General features: G+C 38.8%; 1 protein-coding gene across 1 annotated transcript; it reads left to right on the forward strand.

The window, feature by feature from the left end:
- Positions 1-6: 6 nt before the first annotated feature.
- Positions 7-22,858, forward strand: EEIG2 (EEIG family member 2). Its single transcript, XM_059854423.1, has 11 exons — positions 7-458; positions 11,821-11,941; positions 12,561-12,590; positions 13,063-13,179; positions 14,332-14,378; positions 16,744-16,850; positions 17,379-17,474; positions 18,007-18,208; positions 18,291-18,418; positions 18,797-18,866; positions 20,378-22,858. The coding sequence occupies exons 1-11, from the start codon at positions 310-312 to the stop codon at positions 20,418-20,420; spliced, it is 1,110 nt and encodes a 369-aa protein (XP_059710406.1). The 5' UTR covers positions 7-309; the 3' UTR covers positions 20,421-22,858.
- The last annotated feature ends 2 nt before the right edge of the window (positions 22,859-22,860 follow it).

Below are 22,860 nucleotides of genomic sequence, written 5' to 3' on the forward strand. Positions count from 1 at the left end.
CCGGCACGGGCCAACTTCTTCGGCAAACCGCACGCCGACGTTCGAGCCCTCGGCGGCGGCGCTCGCCAATGGCTCCGGCCGCCGCTGCCGGCAGCGGGCGGAGCGGAGGCGGGCGGGTTTGAAAGGGAGGCGCCGGCTGCCATGTAAGCGCTGGCCGGGAGCGCCGCGGCCGGCAGGGGCTGAGCTGGCAGCTGCCGCCGCTCCGGCCCGTCCCGCCGTGCCGCCCTCGTCCCGGGCATGGGAGCGGAGCGGAGCAGGGTGGCCGGAGCGGAGCTGCCGTGGGGGCGGCCCCCGGGAAGCTCCTAACCCATGGCCTTCATCATGATGAAGAAAAAGAAGTTCAAGTTCCGCGTGGAGCTGGAACTGGACGAGCTTTCCTCCGTGCCCTTCGTCAACGGCATCCTCTTCTGCAAGGTGCGGCTGCTGGACGGGGGCAGCTTCAGCGGGGAATCCTCCCGGTAGGTGCCTCCGGGACTCGCCAGCCGGGGGCTGCCGGGCTGCCCGCCCCACGCAGGCAGTCCCGGGCGGGCCGCCGCCCCCGTCCGACGGGCTCCGCTCGAGTCCGCGTCCCCCCGAGAGCAGGGGAAGCACGGCCGCCTCCGCAGCCCCTCCGCCCGCTCCTTGGCTCTCACGGCCAGCCCGGGGCTCAGCCGGTTCGCGCCGGCGGGCAGGGGCCCGGGGAAAGGAGGGGGGGCTGCCCTGGGGCTCCTGGCGGCTGCGGCCGTGCTGCCCGCCGCTCCCCTCGCCGAAGGGGAAGCTCCTGTGGCACGGCGTGGCACCGGGCGGGCTGGCCGTCTTCTCATCCCGCCTGCTTTGCCAGCATCAACGGCGGGAGAACACATGTGGTAGCAGGAACTACTCGTCTGCGTGGCTGCTCGCTGCCTGGTGTCGTAACGGTGGAAAATAAATACTGAGGCTCCTAAACACGGAGTAACCGAGGAGAGGAATCCCTGAGTGATGAGGATTGTCCCAGAGAAACGGGTCTCTTGTGCCATAATGCTGGAGCTGCTGAGCGGATGGGTAGCAGGAGGGGAGAATTTCTTGTCCCCAAGCCTTTAGTCTCAGCTGTCCCCTGTGAGTCGTGCGACCTTATTGTTTAATTATTGAACACTGGCTTGCTGTTTTCATTCTGCAGATATTTACATGGAGAGCCAAGTTCCACGGGAAAGTCCTCAGTTTTTCCTCTAAGTGCTCAGGCCATGTATTACTGACTTTGTTCATGCTCATTTCTGCAATGCAAGTGCAAGGCAGATATCTTTTTTCCTCTTTCTTTTCCTTCAATGTGCCTCAGCAACGGAGCACTCATCTGTCGTGATAGTGGTTCCCTGATCCACGGGTAGCAAGGGGTAAACAGAGGGCCAGTCTATTAATTTTTTCCAAGTACCTGGCAGAGGCAGAACCTTGTCAATAGGAAGGGTGTGTGCTGTGGCTTCAGGTATGGAGGAGATTCCCCTCCCGTTACATTTGTTCTAGTTGTATCAGTTATTATTTTATTTTAATATTATTATAAAAAGGATTTACTGGAAAATGTATCATAGAATTATGGGAGAAGACAATAATAAATCCATTAATATTTTCTTATTAAAATACTGTTGTTACAGAGCTTTCTAAATTACCTACATTTGATTCTGTAAATTAATCAAGGAGAAGAAATAGAAACGGAACTTTGGCCTACAACCTCCTTATTTAACCATTCCATTATACTAGCATGTATAATTGAACACAAATTTTTCTTCTGTATGGTTGGAAGTTGTTCAACTCATCAGTGCTCTGATCTCATTTCGTGTCTTTCTTCAACGTTTTTCTTGTGAGCGACTTTGTAAGTAATAGATGATGATGATAACAATTCTGATTCAGGCACTAATGTGCCATTACTGTCCTACTCCAGCCCTTATTGCCTTGAAGTCATTTCCACAGGCTGACATACATCTTCTGGACAGGATGTCTATTTCCAAGGACTCGCTTTCAGCTGAGCAGATGGTTTTGACTCGTTGTGGTGATCTTAGTCTTTTTTGTCTTGCCTATTTATGATGCTAAAATTAAATGCTTGAAAGCCTCCATTCATATCTTTCTGAATGGTTCATTAGAGTAAAATTAGTGTGTGTAGGGAAACTAATGTTAAAAAATGGTGTTGGAGCTGAAGCTTAGAAATTCTTCCATTTTCTTTTTCTGGGGCTTTTAAGCTCTTTTAAACTATGGCTTAAAGACTAACAGCAACAGAACATATGCTGGGTATGTCAGGTCCCAATGAGTGTAACTCATTCCTGCTGGACTGAGAAGTGTTTGAGTATGCTGGTAGGGAGGTAAAGCATTCTTCTGCAGTGATCCTTCAGTGCCAGTTTAGGGAGTGCCTTTGCTCTGGCTTAAGAATTAACAGATGAATTTTCAGAATGGTGATTCAGCAAAGGGCTGAATAAATAAGGAGGAAATTAAGTTTACACCAGAGCGGTAGTATTTCAAAACTTATCAGTTGCAAACTTTCTGATGGCCATAATCTTCTAGCTGCATGCATTTGTTAGTTTCACTGTGAGCTGACAGTTATATCCCTAGAGTAGTGATCTTATTAGATTTTAAAAGATATTAAAAGAATTCTGTTGTTTCAGAAAGTTATAGATGAACTCATTAAAAAAAAATTATAATACAGGGAAACTGACTCTATTTTCTTAATAGCTTTATTTTTGTTACTCACTGAGGTCTAGTAAACTATAATTGTTTAGGGAGCAGTTATGAAGTTCTCAGGTAGTGCCCATACAGACCAATACCCTATTGCCTCTTGCCTTAGCAAGTTAAAAAAAATCCAACCAATAGTCTATAAACCACCCTAACATTATCAGCATTTTATTTCCAAAGCCTGCTCACAGAGAAGAATGTCATAAACAGCCAGGGCAGCAGTTGCCTTGGAACAGGGGCCCATGTGTATGCAGCAAGTTGTCATGAAAACACTTCCAAGTGATTGTCTTGTCAGCCCTCTATGGATCATGCTGTATGAATGATTAAGGTCCTGATCCTGCAAGCAATGTGATACCTTCATCATCCCTCTGATCACTGAAGTGAGATGGAAAGAAGGCTGATAAAAGTTCAAGCTACTGAAAAAAAGGGTTTTTTCATTTCTCAGTTCTTTGCTGAGAAAGAGCTACCTAAGAAATACATTATGGAGATATGAGCCATGCTTCTGGAGACTTGTCACAGTCCAGTTACTTTTCTGGCTCCCACAGATGCGTGCCTGAAGTGTACAGAAATTCTGTGACTAGGTGAAACCAGCATGTATAGTTCAGTACACAGTGATCTGGCTGGTGTGTAAATAGAAACCACATCACTTTGCATTGTTGTGTTTGCATATACTTTTTCAGAACTCCAATTAGAAAACTTCTGTTTGAAACATCCCTATGCATATCTGTGAATCCTTACTGTGGGAAAAGAAAATTCTGGATTATAACACTAAATGTTTTATTACTGGACAAGAATATTGACTTTTAAAGTAATCTGGTAGTGCCAAATAAAATTTTTATCCAAGGACATGGACCAGCCAAGTGGCAGCAGTGTTTGAGAGTTTCTGCAAGAGCAGGATCTTGGAATTCTGGCAAGAATGAATGTGTTATAGGTTTTGACTCTAACCAGGGAAAACCTTGAAGGGTGTTGTGGAAAGGGGGAGGCTCAGTTTGGTTGTTTCAGCAAACTCACAATCAGCCATACAGTGCAATTCCTGCCCTCCCCTTTCTGAAATTGCTTTCTAGCATGACTTCTGGATCTTTACCATTGTGTTTTAGAATAAAGGCTGGATTTTCAGCCAGTAGACTGTGATGTATGCAAAGTTACGCCAAGAAACTTCACTTTCATTTAGGAAACTTTCCTAACTTACTCCTGGTTTCCTGTGTGGCAAGGCATCTTTCTACCTTTCCCTGGCCAATGACATTAGATCTCTCTTTGAAATTGGATACATTAATACACTGCACATGTGCAGATTCCAGGATACTGTGTATCTATTTACTGCCTGGTCATAAAATAGTCTGCACATAATGGCAAATGCACCATGAAAGGACACAAGAATATTTCAGGGCAGAAATTGCACCTATTAATATTTTGAACTGAAAAAAATACTATTTTAAGGTACAGACTTGACTAAATTCTAAGCACATTTATTCGTGGCCATTCTAATGCAGATATAAATATATAGCAAGTATAGGCTCTGCAACTGCACTCATTTTAAAAGGCTGAATCAAAAATTATTAGGTCCCTACAGCAGATAACTGAGGCTCATAGGATGAGCTGTTGCTCAATCAGCAGTAAATGAACAGATGGAATATGAGGAAATCCAAGAAATTTTGGGAATGAGGATCTGATTTCTTGAGAGTGTACTTTCAGTGCTCTACTCCATCAACTGAGGCTACAGGAGCTGTAAGCCTGCTAGTTCCATTTTTAGCTTGGTTTCCAGCTGCACCCCGCTCAAGAAAAGGCCTGGGTTGGTGTGTTCTTCTGCCTGCAGCCTTCAGCTTGGTCATATTCCCCTTCCTTTCAGATCTGATTTCTGACAATTTAGACTGCTGGTGTTTCTATCTTCTTTCTTTTATACAACAACATTCTAAAATAAGAAGCTGATTATGATTGCTATATGTGACAGACAGAGATTCAAAGTGGCCAAGAGCTATAAGCTTTTTCATCAAATAATTTTATTTTCCAACGGATTTCAGAAATGTGGTGGTTTTTTATGTACCCTCTTGAGTCCTGAGGGGAAGTCTTGGGAGATCATGCATGAATATATATATTCCTATTCCTAATAGGTACAGGCTAGAGCATGTAATTGTCTTCTGTAGAAACTGACTTCCTAACTGCCAGATAAGTACTTCTTACTTCTAGTGATGCATGGCCACCTCCTTCTCAACTGTCTGAAACTACATCTATTTTTTTGTGACATCAGCAAGTAGGTTTTCTTCCTTCCTGGATTCTTCAAGTTGTCTTTTTAGCATTCATTTCCTGATTGCTGCTATTGCATTTCAAAGAGAGAAACTCTCCTGATGGTAACACAGCTTAACTCTGTTTTTAAATTATAGTACTTGTTAGAAAAACATACCTGTCACATGGAATCACTGTCCCTATCACTCTAATCTTCCTGCATGATGTATGAATCCTGCTGACAGTCTTCAGAGCTGGATAATGCTATTTCTAATACCTTTTTCAGCTCTAACTGGATTTGCAGCTGGGGAACTTTGAAACCAAATAAGTTTTCCGGTACTGTGAGGAGTATTGGTGGTGGGATAAAAGTCCTCCTACCTTGCAGTTTTATAGTTGCTTTTTTCAGATTCTCGAATGTCCACTTAACAGTTCTTCAGTTGTGAAGAGACAGTTGGTTAAGCAGCTTTCAGACACTGTCCTCTGTAGGGAGGAAAAGGTGAGAAGGAGAACTTCTCTATACAAAGTACAACTTTTCAACATGTAGTTTCTTTGTACATCTCTCCTTTCATTAATAGTTACAGTAAAATATGCTTAGTGAACTGGTTAAAAAAATATGGTTGAGAAAAAACAAAGAGTTAATCAGAGGAGTAAAGAATATAATATTAGTTTTGAAGGGGTTTATCTTTGGCATACAGTAGAGGAAAATAAAATATTTGTACAGTCTGCTCATTGCATGGGGTGTAACTAGTTATTGCAGATATAAAAAGGGCTCAGTCTTGGGAGACTTCCCTAACTGGAATTGTAAGAACTGATAAGCGATGTATCAACAGCTAACTTGTCACAAAAATGTTTGAGAAGAGATACATGATAGACATCTGTAAAGAGGGAGAGACAGTGGGAAAAGCTTTCATGCTTAAGGTGCCTTACACAGAACTGGCACTTGGATTTAAAAGAGCTGCTGTTGCTTTGTTGGCTTTTTTTCCCCTGACCTCAGCACAGTACATTGGAGTACAGTATTTTTCTGCCCCAAATTTGCCATTTGCAAGTACCATAGCACCTGATTGCCTTCATATTTTAAGGACTATTTCTGTTCACGGAATAATTTAGGGTGAAGGATAATACCAGAGATCATACAGTCCAGCTGCCTGCTGAAAGCAAGACTAATTTCAGTTGGACCAGGAAGCTCAGAGCTTTGCCCTGTCAGCTTTAGAAAATCTGCAATAATGGAGATACCAGTCCTTGTAGACAAACTGCCCTGCTGTTCACTTTTACTGGGAATATTTTCCCCTTATTTTACTGGAACTTACCTTGGTTTTGCCTCTTTTCCTTTCTCTGTTCCTCACTAAGTAATGTCTGGCTCCATCTTCTAACTTGGTAGAGATGGCTGTAGATGGCAATTAGATCTTCTTTCACCTCATCATCAGATTGTAAAAATCCCATGTTTCCAAATTCTCCTGCATCAGAGAAGAGATCATCCCTGACTCCAGACCCTCTTCTCACACCCTTGGACTTGCTTCAGTTCATGAGCCTTCTGCCAAGAAGGCCCCAAAACCAAGCACACTGCTGCAGACACAGTCTCAAATGTTCAATTTCCTCTGACTTGCTGACTACAGTCTTCTAATGCAGTTTACCCTTCACAGTGCTAATTCCCTTCTAGGTCTCTGCATTTGCCTGTAACCAGCAGTTTTTCATCCACAGTCAATTTATACATATTTTATAAGAAGTTGTTGGCATGAAATGCTGCTAGTTAAAAATGTAACCTGTTTTATTATGAGTAAAAACATGTGGAATAGAAAATGATTACTCTGTTCAAATTTTGCACGTACTAGCAGCAAATTAACTGGGGAGCTGTGCACTGTAAACAAGTGGAGCTCTTCCTGCAGAGCCAGCTGTTTGCTTAGTCCTGAAATTTGTGAACCGTGGAAGCTCTGTTTGTAAATGACTTGTTTTGTTCAGTTTTGTGGCAATGCTTAGGAAAAAATGTTTTTGTTGGAGAAAATGCATCATCTTATATGCCTCAGGCATGAGAGAAATAATATTAAAGGAAAAGTAAACTAAATTTGTTCCTGAATGGAGAAATACATTAAAGCTTTGCATAAGCTTATTGCTACAGCATATATTTTGGAGCTCATGCTCTGAGCACTTCAAGTGATGCACTTTTCTATATGAAGCCTAAATTCAGCCTAGGAAAGGTTGAATCTTCCAGTACCTGAACCTGAAGCCACTGATAGTGTGGCTACACTGTTAGATTGTAGGTTAATGCCTTAATTCCTGTCTGTAAGGTGACAGTGGCCTTTGTTAGGTGTTCCAGCTTTCTGCAGAAGATGTTAGATACATTAAAAAGTATATATATAAAATATCTATATGAATGGGATATTGCTCCCATTTTAGAAGACTATTTTCTACACTAAAAGTAACTCCAGGCTACTAAATACTGTATTTTTATCAGAAGGACAGAGTATTAACTTTATTCAGAGGGGGATCGATCAAAGGAAGCTTTAGGTGATAGAAGTCCATTTGCACACCCACAAATGAGTGCAGTCAGCAAAGGCAGAGGAGGGTGGAGGGCCTAATATAATACTCAGCTCCAGCTATTCCCAGTCCTGTCACAGGAACCATCAGCCCATCAAAGCCCATCTACACAAGCCCAGGGACACACAGGCAGGTAGGGAACTGAAATTACGGGCTTGGACAAGGGGACACCCTCTCTGGGCCCCTCCCAGGACTGTCCCAGGAGACCCTTAGCCCCACTGTCCAGGCAGGAAACCCATCATGTTGAACTAAAACCAAAGCACGTTTTGGACTGAGGGGTTGCTCCCTATGAGACGCATCACGGAACACAAGGGAAGAGATTTATCATGGGACAATTTGGGGAGGAACTAAAGGTGGAGAAAGGGATGAGTTTGAGGAGGAACAAGTGTGGGGAAAAATAGGGAGTTAAGGGGATAAAGGATGTAAATAGTGTGCTGGTTGGTACGTCTGTCTGTTTCTAATTAGTAATGTCTGCTGTATCTTCCTGTTGAAGAACATTGTGACTCTTTCCTGGGGAAAGGCTCCCTGTTCAGTGTGCATTGTGGGGTGGGGAACGTCTGAGTGCCAGCAACTGGAGTCAAGAGTGTCTCAGGGCTGCCAGCAGCAGGAGAGGCCAGAGTGACCATGCTTATGCCATGGAAGTGTGACTGTGGCTCATGGGCCCTGGGTGTTCATTGTGCCAGCAGCTACCCAGGGATTGTGGGCTGGAGCACCTGGGTGCCAGCACCTGGAGAAAATAAACAAGCAAAACTTAGATGACTCTTTCAACAAATTACCAGCTTTAAAAGATAATAATAATATTGTCATTTACCTCATGTAGTGAAAAAGCTGGTTTTTCACAGCATTTACAGCAAGTAGATAACTCATGTTCTGTTCACATGCTGTAAGATGCATTAGCAAACACCACTTTGTTTGACATAAAGAAGTGTACTAACCCAGTTGAATCCAAAAGTAGTTCTGGAAGTATTTTCATGTGAACATAGACTGAATGGTATCTTAAAACAATGATCCCAATTTATTGTTTCTTTGGTGACCGATAAATCTAAAATAATTGCACTACAAGCACAAGCAGTTTAATATAATCATCCCTATATGGCTAAAGATCTTAATAGGCTGTTTAATAAATTAAATTTTCTGATTAATGGAACACAGTCTTTTGGTAAATGTCCACAAGGGGTTTTGGCTTCTTTATCTCAGAGCCTCTCATGCTAAAGCTTTTCTATCTAGCAAGAAGGGATTTTCCCCATGACACTGAAGGTCCTTAAAAGTGATTTTTTTTTTTTGCCTTTGTAGCTATTTGCTGGAACAAGCCATTACTCATAGATTTTATCCATGTGGAAATGAATAAACAATCTCATGAACATAAACACCTTAAAAAGAAGTCCATCACTTGTAACACTTTAGGATGAGGAGGTCACTGGATTAGGATTTGTTGTCTATTATTTGAGTTTACTTTTTTTCTCTGTTGTGTATCAGAAGAAAAATCCAAAACTTTTATTCAGCATTTTAAGAGGCAATTGTGTACAGCATAAAAACATCTACAAATAAGGACTTGACTACAGCTTAAATCTTGCATTTGAAATTGAGTCAATGTGAAATTGTTCCTCTAAAGAAAAAGTAGTGATGGTAACACACTATAGTTTGGAGTAATTTTATCCTACAGTATCTGTTTATTGAACTTATTCTTGGTTACGTACTCCTGACAGCATTTATTCAATTACACCAAAGCACTACAGCCTAGTATGTTTTCCAGTGCATCTTGGTAACTAAGATACATTTTGATTAAGAAAACAACTGGTTTTGCTTTGCATGTGGTAAAGTGACGGGGAGGTTTGTAGGAAACTGACTCAGAACGGAAAGCTCTCCCCAGCGTGCTGCACACACAGCAATAGCTGCCAGAAGTTATCTGGGTTCATTTCCATAGCAGCCAATCAATACAGCTGTTTATTTTCTAAAGGCCTGGCACTTAACTAAGAATCTTATAAACTTAGATGTTACTGCTGAAGTTAAATGTTCTGATTATTTTACTTTTTTTCAGCACAATGGGAATAGCTAGATGGTACTCCTCTTAAAAAAAAAATCCTGAATTAAAATACATCAATTTTTTCTTTTATATAAATTTTTCAAATATCTTTTCATTTATATGCCAGTGAAAGAAACTAATGATACTTTTTTTCTGACATCCTTATGAGAAGGAAGCAGGATTCCTGGTTTTATTTTTAGAAAATTAGACCATCAGTATCCGCAACTGAAGCCTTTTTACTGCCACCTCTGCTTCTTGTTTGCAAATCCTAGTCTGTGATATGAGTGGACTGGGTCTATCAAAAGCAGAGTAGTTTTGTGCTATCTTCCTTACTTGAACCATTACACCCATATAGTAGTATTGGTACATTGAAATAGATTCAAAATCCTTAAAGGTTTTAAGGATACTTACATTTCTCAAGCAGATGTTACTTATATTTCTGTTGCATTTACAAGCAAAAATTTGTTTAATGTTCACTGCATTATCTTTTCCTGCATGTGAGTGATGTCCAGAACACTGTAACTGTGGAATGTGCATCTGCTTTGACTTTGCTGTAGAGACAGAAGGCTGTTCTGAGAAGCAGAAACAACTTGAACCCTTATACTGAGTACTACAAAGATTTTGGCACATCGCTTCGACTTTATGAGTTTACAAAAACACTTTTTCAGTGGAAAAAAGTATCATTATTACTAACTGGAAATGTTACAGAAGCAAAAACACACTAAGAACTTAGTGAAATGATGAATAGCAGCAGAAGTGATGCTATTATTGGTAGAGCCAGTGGTGTCCTGGGTGACAAGGAAAGGGTGGGAAGGATGATGACTGCTGTCCTGCTTCTGCAACAAACAGATGTAATGGGAAAGGATCTTCTGACCTTTATGGATAACAAGTGAACTCTTTCAATTTAGTGGCGCTGTTTTATATGTGTCACAAATGTTAGCAGTTGTTATTCCTTTTAAGGGTGAATTTTATGTGATGTCTTCTTGTCTGAGACTGTTTCAATAGAGATGTGACTATTTGTAATTTGCGTTTTTTAAATTCTGGTTCTTTTTTATATCTAATAACTCACATGACAGCAGGATAGGATTCTTTTTTTCCCACAATACAGGAAAGTTTACAATGTAAAACATCCCAGATAAAGAGTAGATCATGGTGTTTACAGAGCATGTTCCTTCCAGGTCACATGCTTGAATGTGACTCAGTGTTGTATCATCAGAATCTGTTCATCTGTTGTGGTCATTACACTGACTCATTTTAGGCTGGCTGATTTATTCCCACCTTAGGAAGTCACAGTGCCTGTGAGCCCTGGAGCTGGCAGTGTCACCAGCACAGCAAAGAAATCGTTTGTGAGCGCCCTGCAATTCTTCATTTTTCTATACACATGAACTCTGGTTCCAGCTTCTGCAGAACCATAGGATTCTATCTGCAAAAGACTTCAAACTGCTTCTTCAATAATAAGCTGCTGTCAGAAGTTAGTATAAAACATAGCAATATATGTATTAGGAAGGTGGAAGAGGAAAAAGGAGACAGATGTTTATATGTGAAGACGGTACTTCAGTGGTTAGACTGATAGATGAAATTATCAGGGTTTTTGGTTTTTTTTTTTTTTAAGATACAGGGGTTTTCTAGTTGTCCTCCCTGTGCCTTTTCGTTTTGGAGTCTGTTCTTGGTCAGAATTACCCAAACAGAATGTGTTCTGTCTGAGCCTTATAAAATGACATTCCTAACTGAAAGCATCCTTCATCCTGCCTTTTTCTCACTGCATCATACTGTCAGATTGTTATCCTCCTGTGAGAAACAGATCCCTTCAGATGTGTCAGCTCATTTTGCTCTCAAATGGCAAGCTCACAGTATGTGGCTGCAACTCTCATTTGCCCCAGGTGCATTACTTTGGGTCTGGTTATTGCACATCATCTCCTTTCTACTTTTCCAGGCCTCAAATTTATGTAGTTTTGTTTGTATGATGCTCCTTTTCTCAGAACTGAAAAACTACTTGTCAAAGATGCTGTCTTCAGCGCATTGCAAAGCTCAGCAGCTTGGGAGACAGTGCCTGGGAGCTGATGTTCAGGAAGACTTCACTCTCCTGAGGCAAGCTGCAGAAATGACACTCTCATTCATCTGAAAAAACACATGGCTGTTGAAATCTTTTGGAGGTCTAATACTGTGTTCAAGGCCTGAAACAGTTATTAGTCATGCTACACTGTTAAGAGCAGAATGGGGGATTATTGTTATTATTCACACCTGGGACCAGAATTTGCATGAAGTGGCCACTCTACAAAGAGTGGAACCAGTGTTTGTTCTTGAGCTGTCTTATTGCAGTGTGTGGTTCTGAATGCATGTGCAACTAACAGTGAGCATATGCTCTCTACTTGCAGGGAAGTAGTACAGGCAAACTGTGTCCGCTGGAAGAAAAAGTTCTTCTTTATGTGTAAGATCAGTGCCAGTGCCACAACAGGGATTCTGGACACCTGCACTTGCAGGGTGTCTGTACGGAAGGTGAGCAGCTTTCTTCCCCCTCCTCTCCTCTTTCCTTGCTCATTCTTCCTTTGTTTTGTTTTAATTCTTGAATGTCTGATAAACTTCATAAAGCAAATTTTAGCTGCAATCCCACCAGGTATTCCTTTAGTCAAAATTATGTAGTAATCTTATTACTTACTTTACTTTGACTAGTTTATGGGGGTTTTATGTTTTTATTGAAGAAAACCCTTTTTGCAGCAGGGCAGCAAAGGAACTTCTCTTCAGTGTTTATAAAGTTAGCTTTTCATTGATACTTCCAGCAAGCAGCAGTAAGCTTAGAAGCCTTGAACTGTGCTAAGTACCAGAATTTTGCATGCAGTATGTCCTGCCTTTGAGGCCAAACCTTGTAAGAGCCCAATGCCAGCTGGGATCGGGCATTTGCCATTCCTCTCTCCAAGACAACAGTGTCTTGCTGGCCTGCTCCAAATGCATTATGAATATTAAGGTCTAAATGACAACAGCATAGTCTAGCAAATGTGTGGGGAGATATTTCAAAATTAATACCTGCCTTTCTAAAAAAAAAACCAAAGAAAAATCCTGAGTCAGTGTATTTAATGGCTTAATGGTATGTCTTTTTTCCTTTTTTTTTTTCTTCTAGGAATTAAAAGGAGGAAAGGCATATGCAAAGGTAAATTGAGTTGTAGCTAATTTTGCCTACAGATAAGCTTTTCTTTCTTGCCATTTTATGCCCTTTTACAGTAATTCCAGAATAGCACTTAATACCCATGACTTCATAATGTACATTATAGTGACACAGTGCTGTTGGAACTTTCAGTCAGTGTGTTTAATAAGTATGTAACAATGTTATACCACCAAAACTTTTTTCTTTCAGGCTGATATGTGGAAAAGGTTAGTAAAAGTAAACATTTACATTAAATGAAAAAGAAAATTCTCCTCATTCTTTTTCTCTCTTGACACTTTAAATTTTTAACTGAAAATATAACCATGCTGAATTTTTTCTGGATTTGTTTTCTGCTTTTTGCCTCGGTCCATTCCCTTAAATTTGAAAGAAACTGCTATTGAGTGGTACTCAATGTGTAATTAGCAAGTACCTTCATTTAGCCAAATGCTTATTACTAATTGTCATTTTCTCTTAACAGCTGGGATTTGCAGATCTAAATCTAGCAGAATTTGCTGGATCGGGAAATACCACTCGTCGCTGTTTACTGGAAGGTTATGATACCAAAAATACAAGACAAGACAACTCCATTCTCAAAGTAATTTCTTTCCTTTATCATACTCAAAGTAATAAAGCAGAGAACAAGTGCTATTATTAAGCACTTAATGAAATTTAAAACTTATTTGCTGAACCTCTTTCTGGAAGGAAAGCTATTTGAAGTAAAAGCAAAAGTGCTGTTTAGAGACAATCATTAAAATCCACGCAGTCCAAAATATAATTTGCCCTATCTTGAAATGGAGCTGGATAGCTGTAAAAGAAAAGCTTTTAAAAGGTGTTCCTGGTCTAAGAGGAGCTGAAAAATGAACAAGTTAATGTATGGTATCTTCAAGACTGGGCAACCTTCTGTGCATCTTTCTGAGAGTGAATCTATTAATTGGAGTATATATATGTACAAGCCACCTTCCATACCTGGGATGACTCCTGGGATTTTCCTGTTTTCTATTTGATAGTAATCACTGTAACAGTTGGGGAGAATTCTTGCAAGACACACACTCTGACATCCTCTTCCCTTAGTCCAGGGAGCTGAAAAAACTGAATAAGCCCCATAAACCTAAAAATAATTACACTGAGATTGTTTCAAGTAATTTTAATTTTTTTTTTCCTACTGGGACACCGGGATAAATTTTCCACATTATTCAGTATATGGTCTGTGCATGGACTTTCTGATCTGACAGTCCCAAACTGTCCAGAACACTTGTAATGGATGGCTTTGGCCTGCCTAACAAGCCTTCAATGCACTGTGTCCTATGGCTTATATACCCTGTGTGTTTTTGCTGTCTCTGATGTTAGTACAACCCATACTGAGAGCCAGCAGTTTGCTGAACACCCTCAGCAAAGAACATACTTCAGCACCCACTGGTCTAAACAATGTTCTGTTTGATCATTCATGTTTTAGGTTTCTTGGCTCTGTTATTCCCTTAAAGCCATCTTAATTATTTAAAATTCTAAGATTCTCCTTGATATATGTGTATTTTTCAGAATCTTGTACGTGTAACTATGTTACTTTAAATGGTATTTTGTGTTGTTTGTATGCCTAAAAAAAATGATGTTGTTTTTTGCATGTGTGATTATGGCATTTTATTTTCATTACATATAACACTTGTGGCAAATATAACTTATTTACATGACCATGTATGTGTCACAAACAATTTGTTTTTCTTATGGTGGATTTTGTTCTCTTAATGTGTAGGTTTTGATCAACATGCAGCTGATGTCTGGAGACCCATGCTTTAAAACGTAAGTTTGTAAAAAATCTCTGTGGGGTGGTGCTTTGATTGTACATTCCATATTGAGAATTACACTTCTAATTTGTGTTTTACATCTCTCCAATCTGGCAACAGTATTAAAAAAAAAAAAAAAAAGCCACAAATAAATGGAATGGTAGCTGAATAATGACTAACATGGTAAAATTGCCAGTAGAATTGTTATAGTTCTTGCTGTTAGGTACTTGGTATCAAGCACAGAACACTCACCTGTACATCTGTAATGTAAGAAAAAAACCAAAACACTTCAGGGAAGCTGTTCCTGCAGCTACCTTATATAAATATACTTGGTACAGGGTGATCTGACTAAACTTGTGTTTGGAAAATGTGCTGCTATACCTTTTATTCACAAGTGTCAGATGACTTTGAAATAATCATTTGCACAAAACCCCCAACAAACAACAGAAGTGTGATGCAACTTAGTACAAGAGAAAGCACTTACACATATTTACTTAGCAAAGACATTCTGCAGCTTGCTAAAAGATGCAATAGGTAACATCTGAGGGGCAAGTAGCTAGGAAAATTCACTGCTATACACTGAGGATCTTTTGGCCTCATTGTCGTTACTCTGTACTTAAGAAGTGTAATAGTTGTGCTGTGGTTTTGTAACAGTCTGGCTTAGGTGATTTTCCACAGCACTCTTCAATGTCCCCTTACACCACTAAATGTCCTTTTTTTTCCTCTTCTACTAACCTTTAATGAGAAGAATAGAACACTGAACAACTGTAGAATCTCATCTTGTGCTTACTGAATAAATAGCAAGAGGGTATTATCTGAATTTGTTAGATTGGCAAAACTTTCTGTATCCCAAGTTACTTAGCACCCCTTTACTTCAGAACAACTTTAGTAGATTTACTTTAGAGTCAGCCCTACTAACAAAGTCATCACTGGAACTGATAAACAATTCCTCAAAGGCATACTAACAAAGCAGTGTATTTGTTTTTTACTGCCTAGTACTGAAGGAGTTGAAATTAGTACCTAAATAGCTTTCTGGGTTCCTGGGAAAAAAATCTCTTACTCAAATTATTCAGACTTGGCATTTTCTTCCAAACTGGTGATATAACCATTTCCTGGAACATAAACTTTCAACACAAACAGAACCAACAACTTATCTAATCCAGATGTCCTTTGTAGAAGGAAAAATAAACCTTAAACAGTTTCATAATCTGGCATCAACTACATAGTTTATGAAGAAGCCTAGAAGGCTTGGGGTTTGATCTGGGATGACATCCCTGAAACCATTCAGTTCTTGCTTTCAAAAGTATGTTATGCAGTTAAGTCACACAGATACTGTATTTCTAGAAGTGCTTTTTTCTTTCTCTCTTTACTTTCAAACATAACCTAAGAGGGGCTGCATTACTCTACCTGAAGACTGTGACTAATTTATTGACTATATCAATTCTAAAAATGTCAACAAATACCCATTTGTATGCAGACCAACAGTCTGTTCCCAATGTAGAAAATAACAAAGCATTAAAAAATCCTGAAGGTAACATAACATCTTGAAATGTATTTTGGTTGTATTTGCTTGCAAGAGATTGCTCGTACTTTGTCATTTTCTAATTAGTTTCTTCTGCACTAGCAAAACACAAACTAAGAGGTTTATTAATTTAAATAAGATCTCTCTTTGGGTCTTGGTATTAACTCAAACAAGCATTTGAGCTTTATTAGAAACTTTTAATATTGAAGTAAAATTTAAACTATGTCATACATGATGCTTTTTGATTTTGTAGTAGGTAAAATTTAGAGTGCAATATATGGAGATGGTGCCATAGACCCTTTTATCAGGAGTTGGGAGGGTTATTCAGCCCAGAGTAATTTCCTGCTCTGTGATAGTGATGAGACAAAGCCAGGATTGTGTCACAAAACAGAAGCCAACTTGGCCAACTGTTGTGTACATTGGGTTGTTTTTTTTAAACTTACCACCTTCTCATGTATTCCTTCAAGGACTGAATTACATAAATTCTTAGTGTGTAAACTGTCCTGTGATACATACACTTAAAAAAATAAGAAACAACTTCAAATTAAAGACATATCACTCCACCAACCATCAGAAAAGGAAAAGCCTTTCCCAGGATCCCCAGAAGCCTAAGGGCTGAGCAGATTGATTCTGTAAAATGTCCTTAAGCTCAATAGCAAAAACTTCCTTCTTTTTTTCTAGTGCCCCATTTTCCTTAATGGGGGACTAGACAGCATGTTTCTGGAAAAGAACTGTAGGTCTGTTAACTTGATGAACAGTGTGAATGATGCCAACATATTTGAAAGGAAAACTATGTGCTGATCATTTTGGAGGGATTACAGCAGAAGTACAGCAAATCTTAACCACCTTTTTCTTATAGGCCTCCTTCCACAGCAACATCTATAGCAATTGCTGGAGAATCAGAGTCTTTGCATGAAGACAGGAAAGGTGGAGAAAACTTAAAAGTAGCACATCTGGGTATAGCAGGTATAGAATAATGCTCTTAATTTTTCAATGCTTTTATAACTGGTCTCATAGTTTCAAGATGTTCAAAATACTTCAAATCTGAAAGGGATGCTGAGAGTTGGCCTGCAAAGGAACCTTCTCACATGGTTGGTGAGTTTCTGCTTCCAACACAGCTGAAGTTTTTAAGCAGATTAGCTTTTCAGACAGAAGACAGGCCCAACATTCTACTATGATACTCGAGAAAGAATGATCATCTTTTTAATACTGACACTAGACAAATCTACAACTACATTTCATACAATTCTATCTAACCCAATGGTACTCTCTGTTTTGCTCAGATACATATTATGATTTTTATTTTTTAAAGAATGTATAGTCATTAACATGCATAGTATTTTTGCAGCCCTTGAATCTCCAAAAGGTTTGTAGAAAACAGTGTCAAATCTCTAATCCCTCTGGGAAATTTGACTTTTGAATCTAATCAAGATTACTGGCAAGGTAGCAATAAAGTTGGCATTAGGAACACTGTGTGACTTCCCCTTTTTGCAGATGCCTCATCAAAGAGTGCCTCAGTCCCAGATGAACTTGGTGCATGTGGACATTCCAGAACATCAAGCTATGCAAGTCAGCAATCAAAACTGTCAGGTAGCTGTTCACAATTTTGTTATGAGTTGTTGGGGATTATTTTTTTTTCACAGGCTTAGACAGTGGAAAACAGGTTTTTGTTTTAAAAAGGGTTTGCGTTGAAAGCTTTTTCCTAGAAGTTTCAGGTGTGGCAATAGTAACATGTTTTCCCTCTTAAAATGTACTGGATTCACTGGATTATCTCTTCAGATGCAAGGCAGCTTTTTGCTTTTGTTCCCTCCAATTAACACATATGAATGAGACTTTTACCTCTCCATGAGTAAAAAAAATGGAGACTTAGATCTAAAAGCTGAAGGAGATGGCATTTGCATTCTAATTGTTCTGATATAAACAGGAATTACTTAGAACAAAAAGAAAATGGCAGGTGCTAGAATAGAAAATATGAAGTCAGTTTCTAGTTGAGGTATGCACATACATTCATAGAGCTTTTGAAAGTCCCTTTATATGAAGACAAAACACAAAATCTGCTTTCAGGATAGACCTGGCCTGTCAAAAACATACCTAACCCATCTCTCCTGCATTTTCCCAACAGGATATAGCACATGTCACTCTAGATCATCCAGTTTGTCTGAACTCTGCCACAGGAGAAACACCTCAGTGGGGAGCACCTCAGTGGGAAGTACATCAACAGGAACTGGAAGTATTCTAGAGCCATGTGAAGAGACTGAGCCAAAAGTAACTGAAGCTGATACTGATACATCCACTGAAGATGCACCACCAGAAAAACAATGCAGGTACACTTAATCTGAAAGCCTTATCTAGCACAAGTAAATTATTTTATCATGTCTAAGAGCCTAAATATATCTATTTTTGCAGACATCCTGTAAAGCAAGACTCTGTGGAGTCACAGCTGAAGAGGGTTGATGCTACCAGAGTTGATGCTGATGATATAGTTGAAAAAATACTCCAGAGCCAAGACTTCAGTTTAGACTCAAGTGCAGAAGGTATGGAGAAAAATAAGAAAGCTTAAAGAAAATGTATACATTACAGGCCTTAGGAAAACCTACTCTCTTCACAGTCCCTGTTGTTTGTATTCATAAGGACTGTGCTGCATTTTCTACTTTATCTTACCTACCAGAAATTGAAAATACTCTTACATGACTCAGGGAGCTTTCCCATATGATTACTTTAAGCCTAAAAGAGCAGGTGCAAATCTATGACAAAGGTATTTCCTCCAACCTACACCATGAAGTGGGTTCTTCATTACCCAAAGTATTCGCATCTCCAAGTGTCGGCTGCAAAATGGGTAGATTTAAAATTACTTAGATTTAGCTAGGACAACATTAAAGAAATCTAACATATTTTTATCATTTGCCTTTTAGAAGAAGGTTTAAGATTATTTGTGGGCCCTGGTGGAAGCACTTCTTTTGGAAGCCACCATCTACCTAACAGGTATGTAGCCTGAACAACTAACCCGTAGGCAATAGCAAATAAAAATGCACCTTCTACAGCCATTATTCTGTATCTACATTCTTGACCTTTGTATCTTTCTATTCTGTATCATTTAAAAGCACCAAAAGAGCTAGATTGTCAGTTTTTAAAACAGGACACACAGATTAGTTCCAAAACAGAACTGATGTGTCAGCCATAAGAATTATAACTCTGAGAGTTTCTGAAGAGTCTCAGTCCCAAGGCTTTCAGATACAAGCAACATTTCAGTTTGGACACAGAAAACAGACAAGAGTTTCAAATGGGAGCTCTACAGCCTTATTATGTTACTCTGGAGTGGGAAAAAAATTTTAAGTGTTTTACACATCTGCCTTTACAGTATCAAACTGTTACATCTTCCTGAGAACAAGCCTCATTTTCTTCAGTTTAGTTTTTCTCACAAATCCCGTTTCCATTTGTTACATTACTTGTTTCAATGGCTTGTTCATCTTTCAACTATCTGCAGCCTTAAACTCTTTTGATAATCTGCTTCAGGTTATTTTATCGTTTAGAACCAGAGACCTTTTTTTCTTCTCTAAACCTTCTTCAAATACCCTGATATATGACTTGACCTGAATGTGTTAATCTTCAGATGAGAAACCATGAAAACCAGGCAAGAATATGTTCTATTCTGTGTTTCTGCAGTCCAATGTAACTCAATGTTTATAGCTGAAGAAATCAGAATAGCCTCAGTATTTCAGCAATTACTATGGACTTAGGTATAAAGGCAGTTGAAAATATATTGAACATCATAAAATAATTGCATTTTATACATGCATGTAATACTAATGGTTAAATTAATTGGCTCATCTGCAAACTGGGCATACCAATATCAGTCAGGGATCAGTCCTAATGCAGCTGCCAGAACAGTCCAGGCACAATACTGTACTAAGGCAGAGCTTGCCCTACTAATTTTTTACATAGTACGGCAATTTGCTGTGGAAAACCACCCACTATGGGCTGTCATGTGGGAGGTGAGAGAGTTTTGTTTACAATTCAGAGTGAACAAAAGACTGAAGATGTTTTTCTTGTATCTTAATGTAAGATGACAATCAGTTTCTGAGTTTTTTAGACACATTGACCTGTTTATGTGTAAATGTATATAAAGAGTAATAGCTGCATGTGATACAGCCGTGGGGATGGGTACCCTAAACATGATGTTTAAGAAATTCTAGTGAAGTCAAACAGTAACTTCTTGTTCAGTAACATTACTTTTTGTTCATTTTGACTGTAGTACAACAAAATCTCTTTAGTGCAATAAAGAGCAGGTGACTCCATGGCATGGTAATAATGCTAAACATTTTCTACCCTTCACATTTAGCTGGTTTGGTATTTGCTGTTTGGTTGGTTTTGTTGGGGTTTTTCTGGGAGGGCTGTTGGTTGGGTTGTTTAAACAATACACTTGTTGAAATGTGATACTTGCTATTTAGCTTCCATTTAATGTAACACTGAACTAACTTTTTTCAAACTTTCAGAGTAGCATCTGGAGCATACGAGCAGGTGGTGATAAAACGCTAAGCTGGAATGTCAAATGAGGAAAACTTGGAGCTCTGGTGTTGATACTTCTGGTATTGTTTGCTCTGCTGCAAGAGCTGGGAAAGACAAAATGAACTCAATGTGATCTTTTTCTGAAAAACAGTGGAATGCCTCTTGCTCATAGAGCATCATCTTCTGTGGTATAAAGGCAATGTTTAGCTACGTGTACCTTGTGAGAGCACTTGGATCATTTTTGTAAGCTCTGTCTGATGTTGGTGGAATTACTTAATTTCTGTGAAACATCTGTGGAAGCATGTCCCATTTCAATATAAGAGATCACTTGCAGTGATGGACTTTGTTCATAACATTGTTTTTAAAGAAACTTAGAAAGCTGGTCTTAAAAAAACTGAAAAAAAGTAATTACTGAATTTGATCCTACATGCCATTTTAGTTTTACAGAAGCTAATTACTCCTATCAAGTCAGTTTTTATCAGGTCAAATTTATGGCCTCCAAGAAACAGGCCTGCTATGTTTTAACATAACCAAAACCTTCTCTTAAGAGTACTGAGCACAACTTCATTGTAAAGTTCAACAGAAGAGGTGAACATCACATACACTTAAAACAAACTCCCAAAACTAAATAAACCAGCCACTAATCAGTTGTGTTTACTGTAAATTAAGGCCACAGGTTTAAATGCATCAAATGTGACTTTTTTTTTTGTTTAAGTGATGAAAAAGGTGGGATTCCACACCAAAACACTAAGGCACAATAGCATTTTATTAAAGCTGCCTTGATTGTTAAATCTGGAGTTCAGCAGCTGCTCCCACAGAAACTCACTTCGAAAATGCATGAACAATGAGATCCAATGGGATGGTACTGTTTACAAACCTACTCAGTAGTTTACTACCACTTAATTTTTTTAATTGTAGTTTAATCCTTCACAGTCAGTGCTTTGCTTGTGTTTTGAATGTGCCTTGCGGGATTGGGGGTGTACAGGGAGACTAAACCATTTACTAAGAATTTAAGCTTTAAAACTAGGTAAACATCTATACATACTAGATTAATATAACTTGTTAAGAGAAGCACTTTATTGTAGACATACTCTGCACACTGAAAAAGTCTTAGTGTGCAACAGCTTTGTTGAACACTTCTTTTGCTATGTGTCCACTGTTACATTAGGTCAATGTACTGTAATTAAATTTGCACAAGTAGTGATTTGCCTGGCAGGCAAGAAAGAGCTCTTTAAATTTTCATTTGGAATATGAAAGAAACCATTTTTAAAGGGATGTGTTGGGTAACAAATAGGTGTAATTAATTGTAAACTGCAAATGACTTAATTTTTTTTTTTTAATGTAGTGGTACTGTTTATCAGTTAAGGCCTGGAATAAGGAAAAATAGTGTCATCACTTTTGAAAGCTCAGAATGCTTCAAATTTTGCTCAGAGTGATGTTTGACAACTTTTTATTGATGTAAAAGTAGGCCATATTTAACAGGTTAAATTAGCAAAAGCAGACTTTGTTTTCCAGAAATCCATAGTAGAATTACTGAATTTTTATTTGTATTTTTAATGAAATTTCAGCCTTCAAAGCCAGAATGCTGTTATTGAAAATTATTAATATGAGCTATTTCTCAGTTTTGGTACTTGCATACTTTTATTTCTGCTGTTAAATATAATCTCTTTGGAGTGTCTAATTAGATAAAAGAATTAATACAAAGATTCTATTTTAGCTGCTCTTAATAGAAGTGTGGTATTATCTGTTTCTGTTCTCCACATGAATTTTAAACAGCAACTACTCAACTGCTGGTATACAACTCTCTCTCAGAACATTATAATCTCCTTTCCTGTTATATAACTAATTCATACCAAAAAATCCCATTGCAAGCAAAAGATGCCAGAAATTTGAATACATTCTTTGCTTTCAGTACTCTTTGACACTGCTATACTTCTTGACAAAACCATTAAAACTACTAGTAGTTAAACGGTAGTTTACTTACATTTACTAGGAAAACTTCATGTAGTTTGAGGAAGACAGACTTTTAAAAAACACTGTACCACTGCTTATGTAATTCTCAAGGGAATTTCCATAGCATTTTATGTTAAACAACACAGCTGATGGTCATAGATTAGATAATTTATTTACTAGAAACAGTATTTTCTTGCCTGAGCAGATATTTTAAATAATAGGGAAATTGACATAAAAATCCAGCTTTTAATAAAACTGTATCTCAGTAATTTATTCTTCTGACTTGACTTACAACTCTTCATGAAGTGGCAATCCAATTGTGCATCATGTAAGTGGAACATAACCTTCTCATTTAGGTGCTGTATTTTCTTTTTTGTAAACTATGTTATATGAATACTGGAGATTTCCATGTTGTAAACTGTTTGGGATGTACTGGTGGATTATGTGGTTTTTTTTAACTGTATTTGAATACAAATCTCTCAGACATTCAATAAACTCATGTCTTCAGCTTGGAATC

This window comes from Haemorhous mexicanus, chromosome 9 (genome assembly GCF_027477595.1).
Source record: "Haemorhous mexicanus isolate bHaeMex1 chromosome 9, bHaeMex1.pri, whole genome shotgun sequence".
In the NCBI taxonomy this organism is placed as follows: Eukaryota; Metazoa; Chordata; class Aves; order Passeriformes; family Fringillidae; genus Haemorhous; species Haemorhous mexicanus.

What these genes read in the sequence shown, in the direction of transcription:
- EEIG2 (XM_059854423.1), top strand. Translation starts at nt 310, where the DNA reads ATGGCCTTCATCATGATGAAGAAAAAGAAGTTCAAGTTCCGCGTGGAG. An exon ending in AGCACATCTGGGTATAGCAG is followed by an intron (nt 16,851 to 17,378) that starts GTATAGAATAAT and finishes CCCTTTTTGCAG; the next exon opens with ATGCCTCATCAAAGAGTGCC. An exon ending in TTTAGACTCAAGTGCAGAAG is followed by an intron (nt 18,419 to 18,796) that starts GTATGGAGAAAA and finishes TTTGCCTTTTAG; the next exon opens with AAGAAGGTTTAAGATTATTT.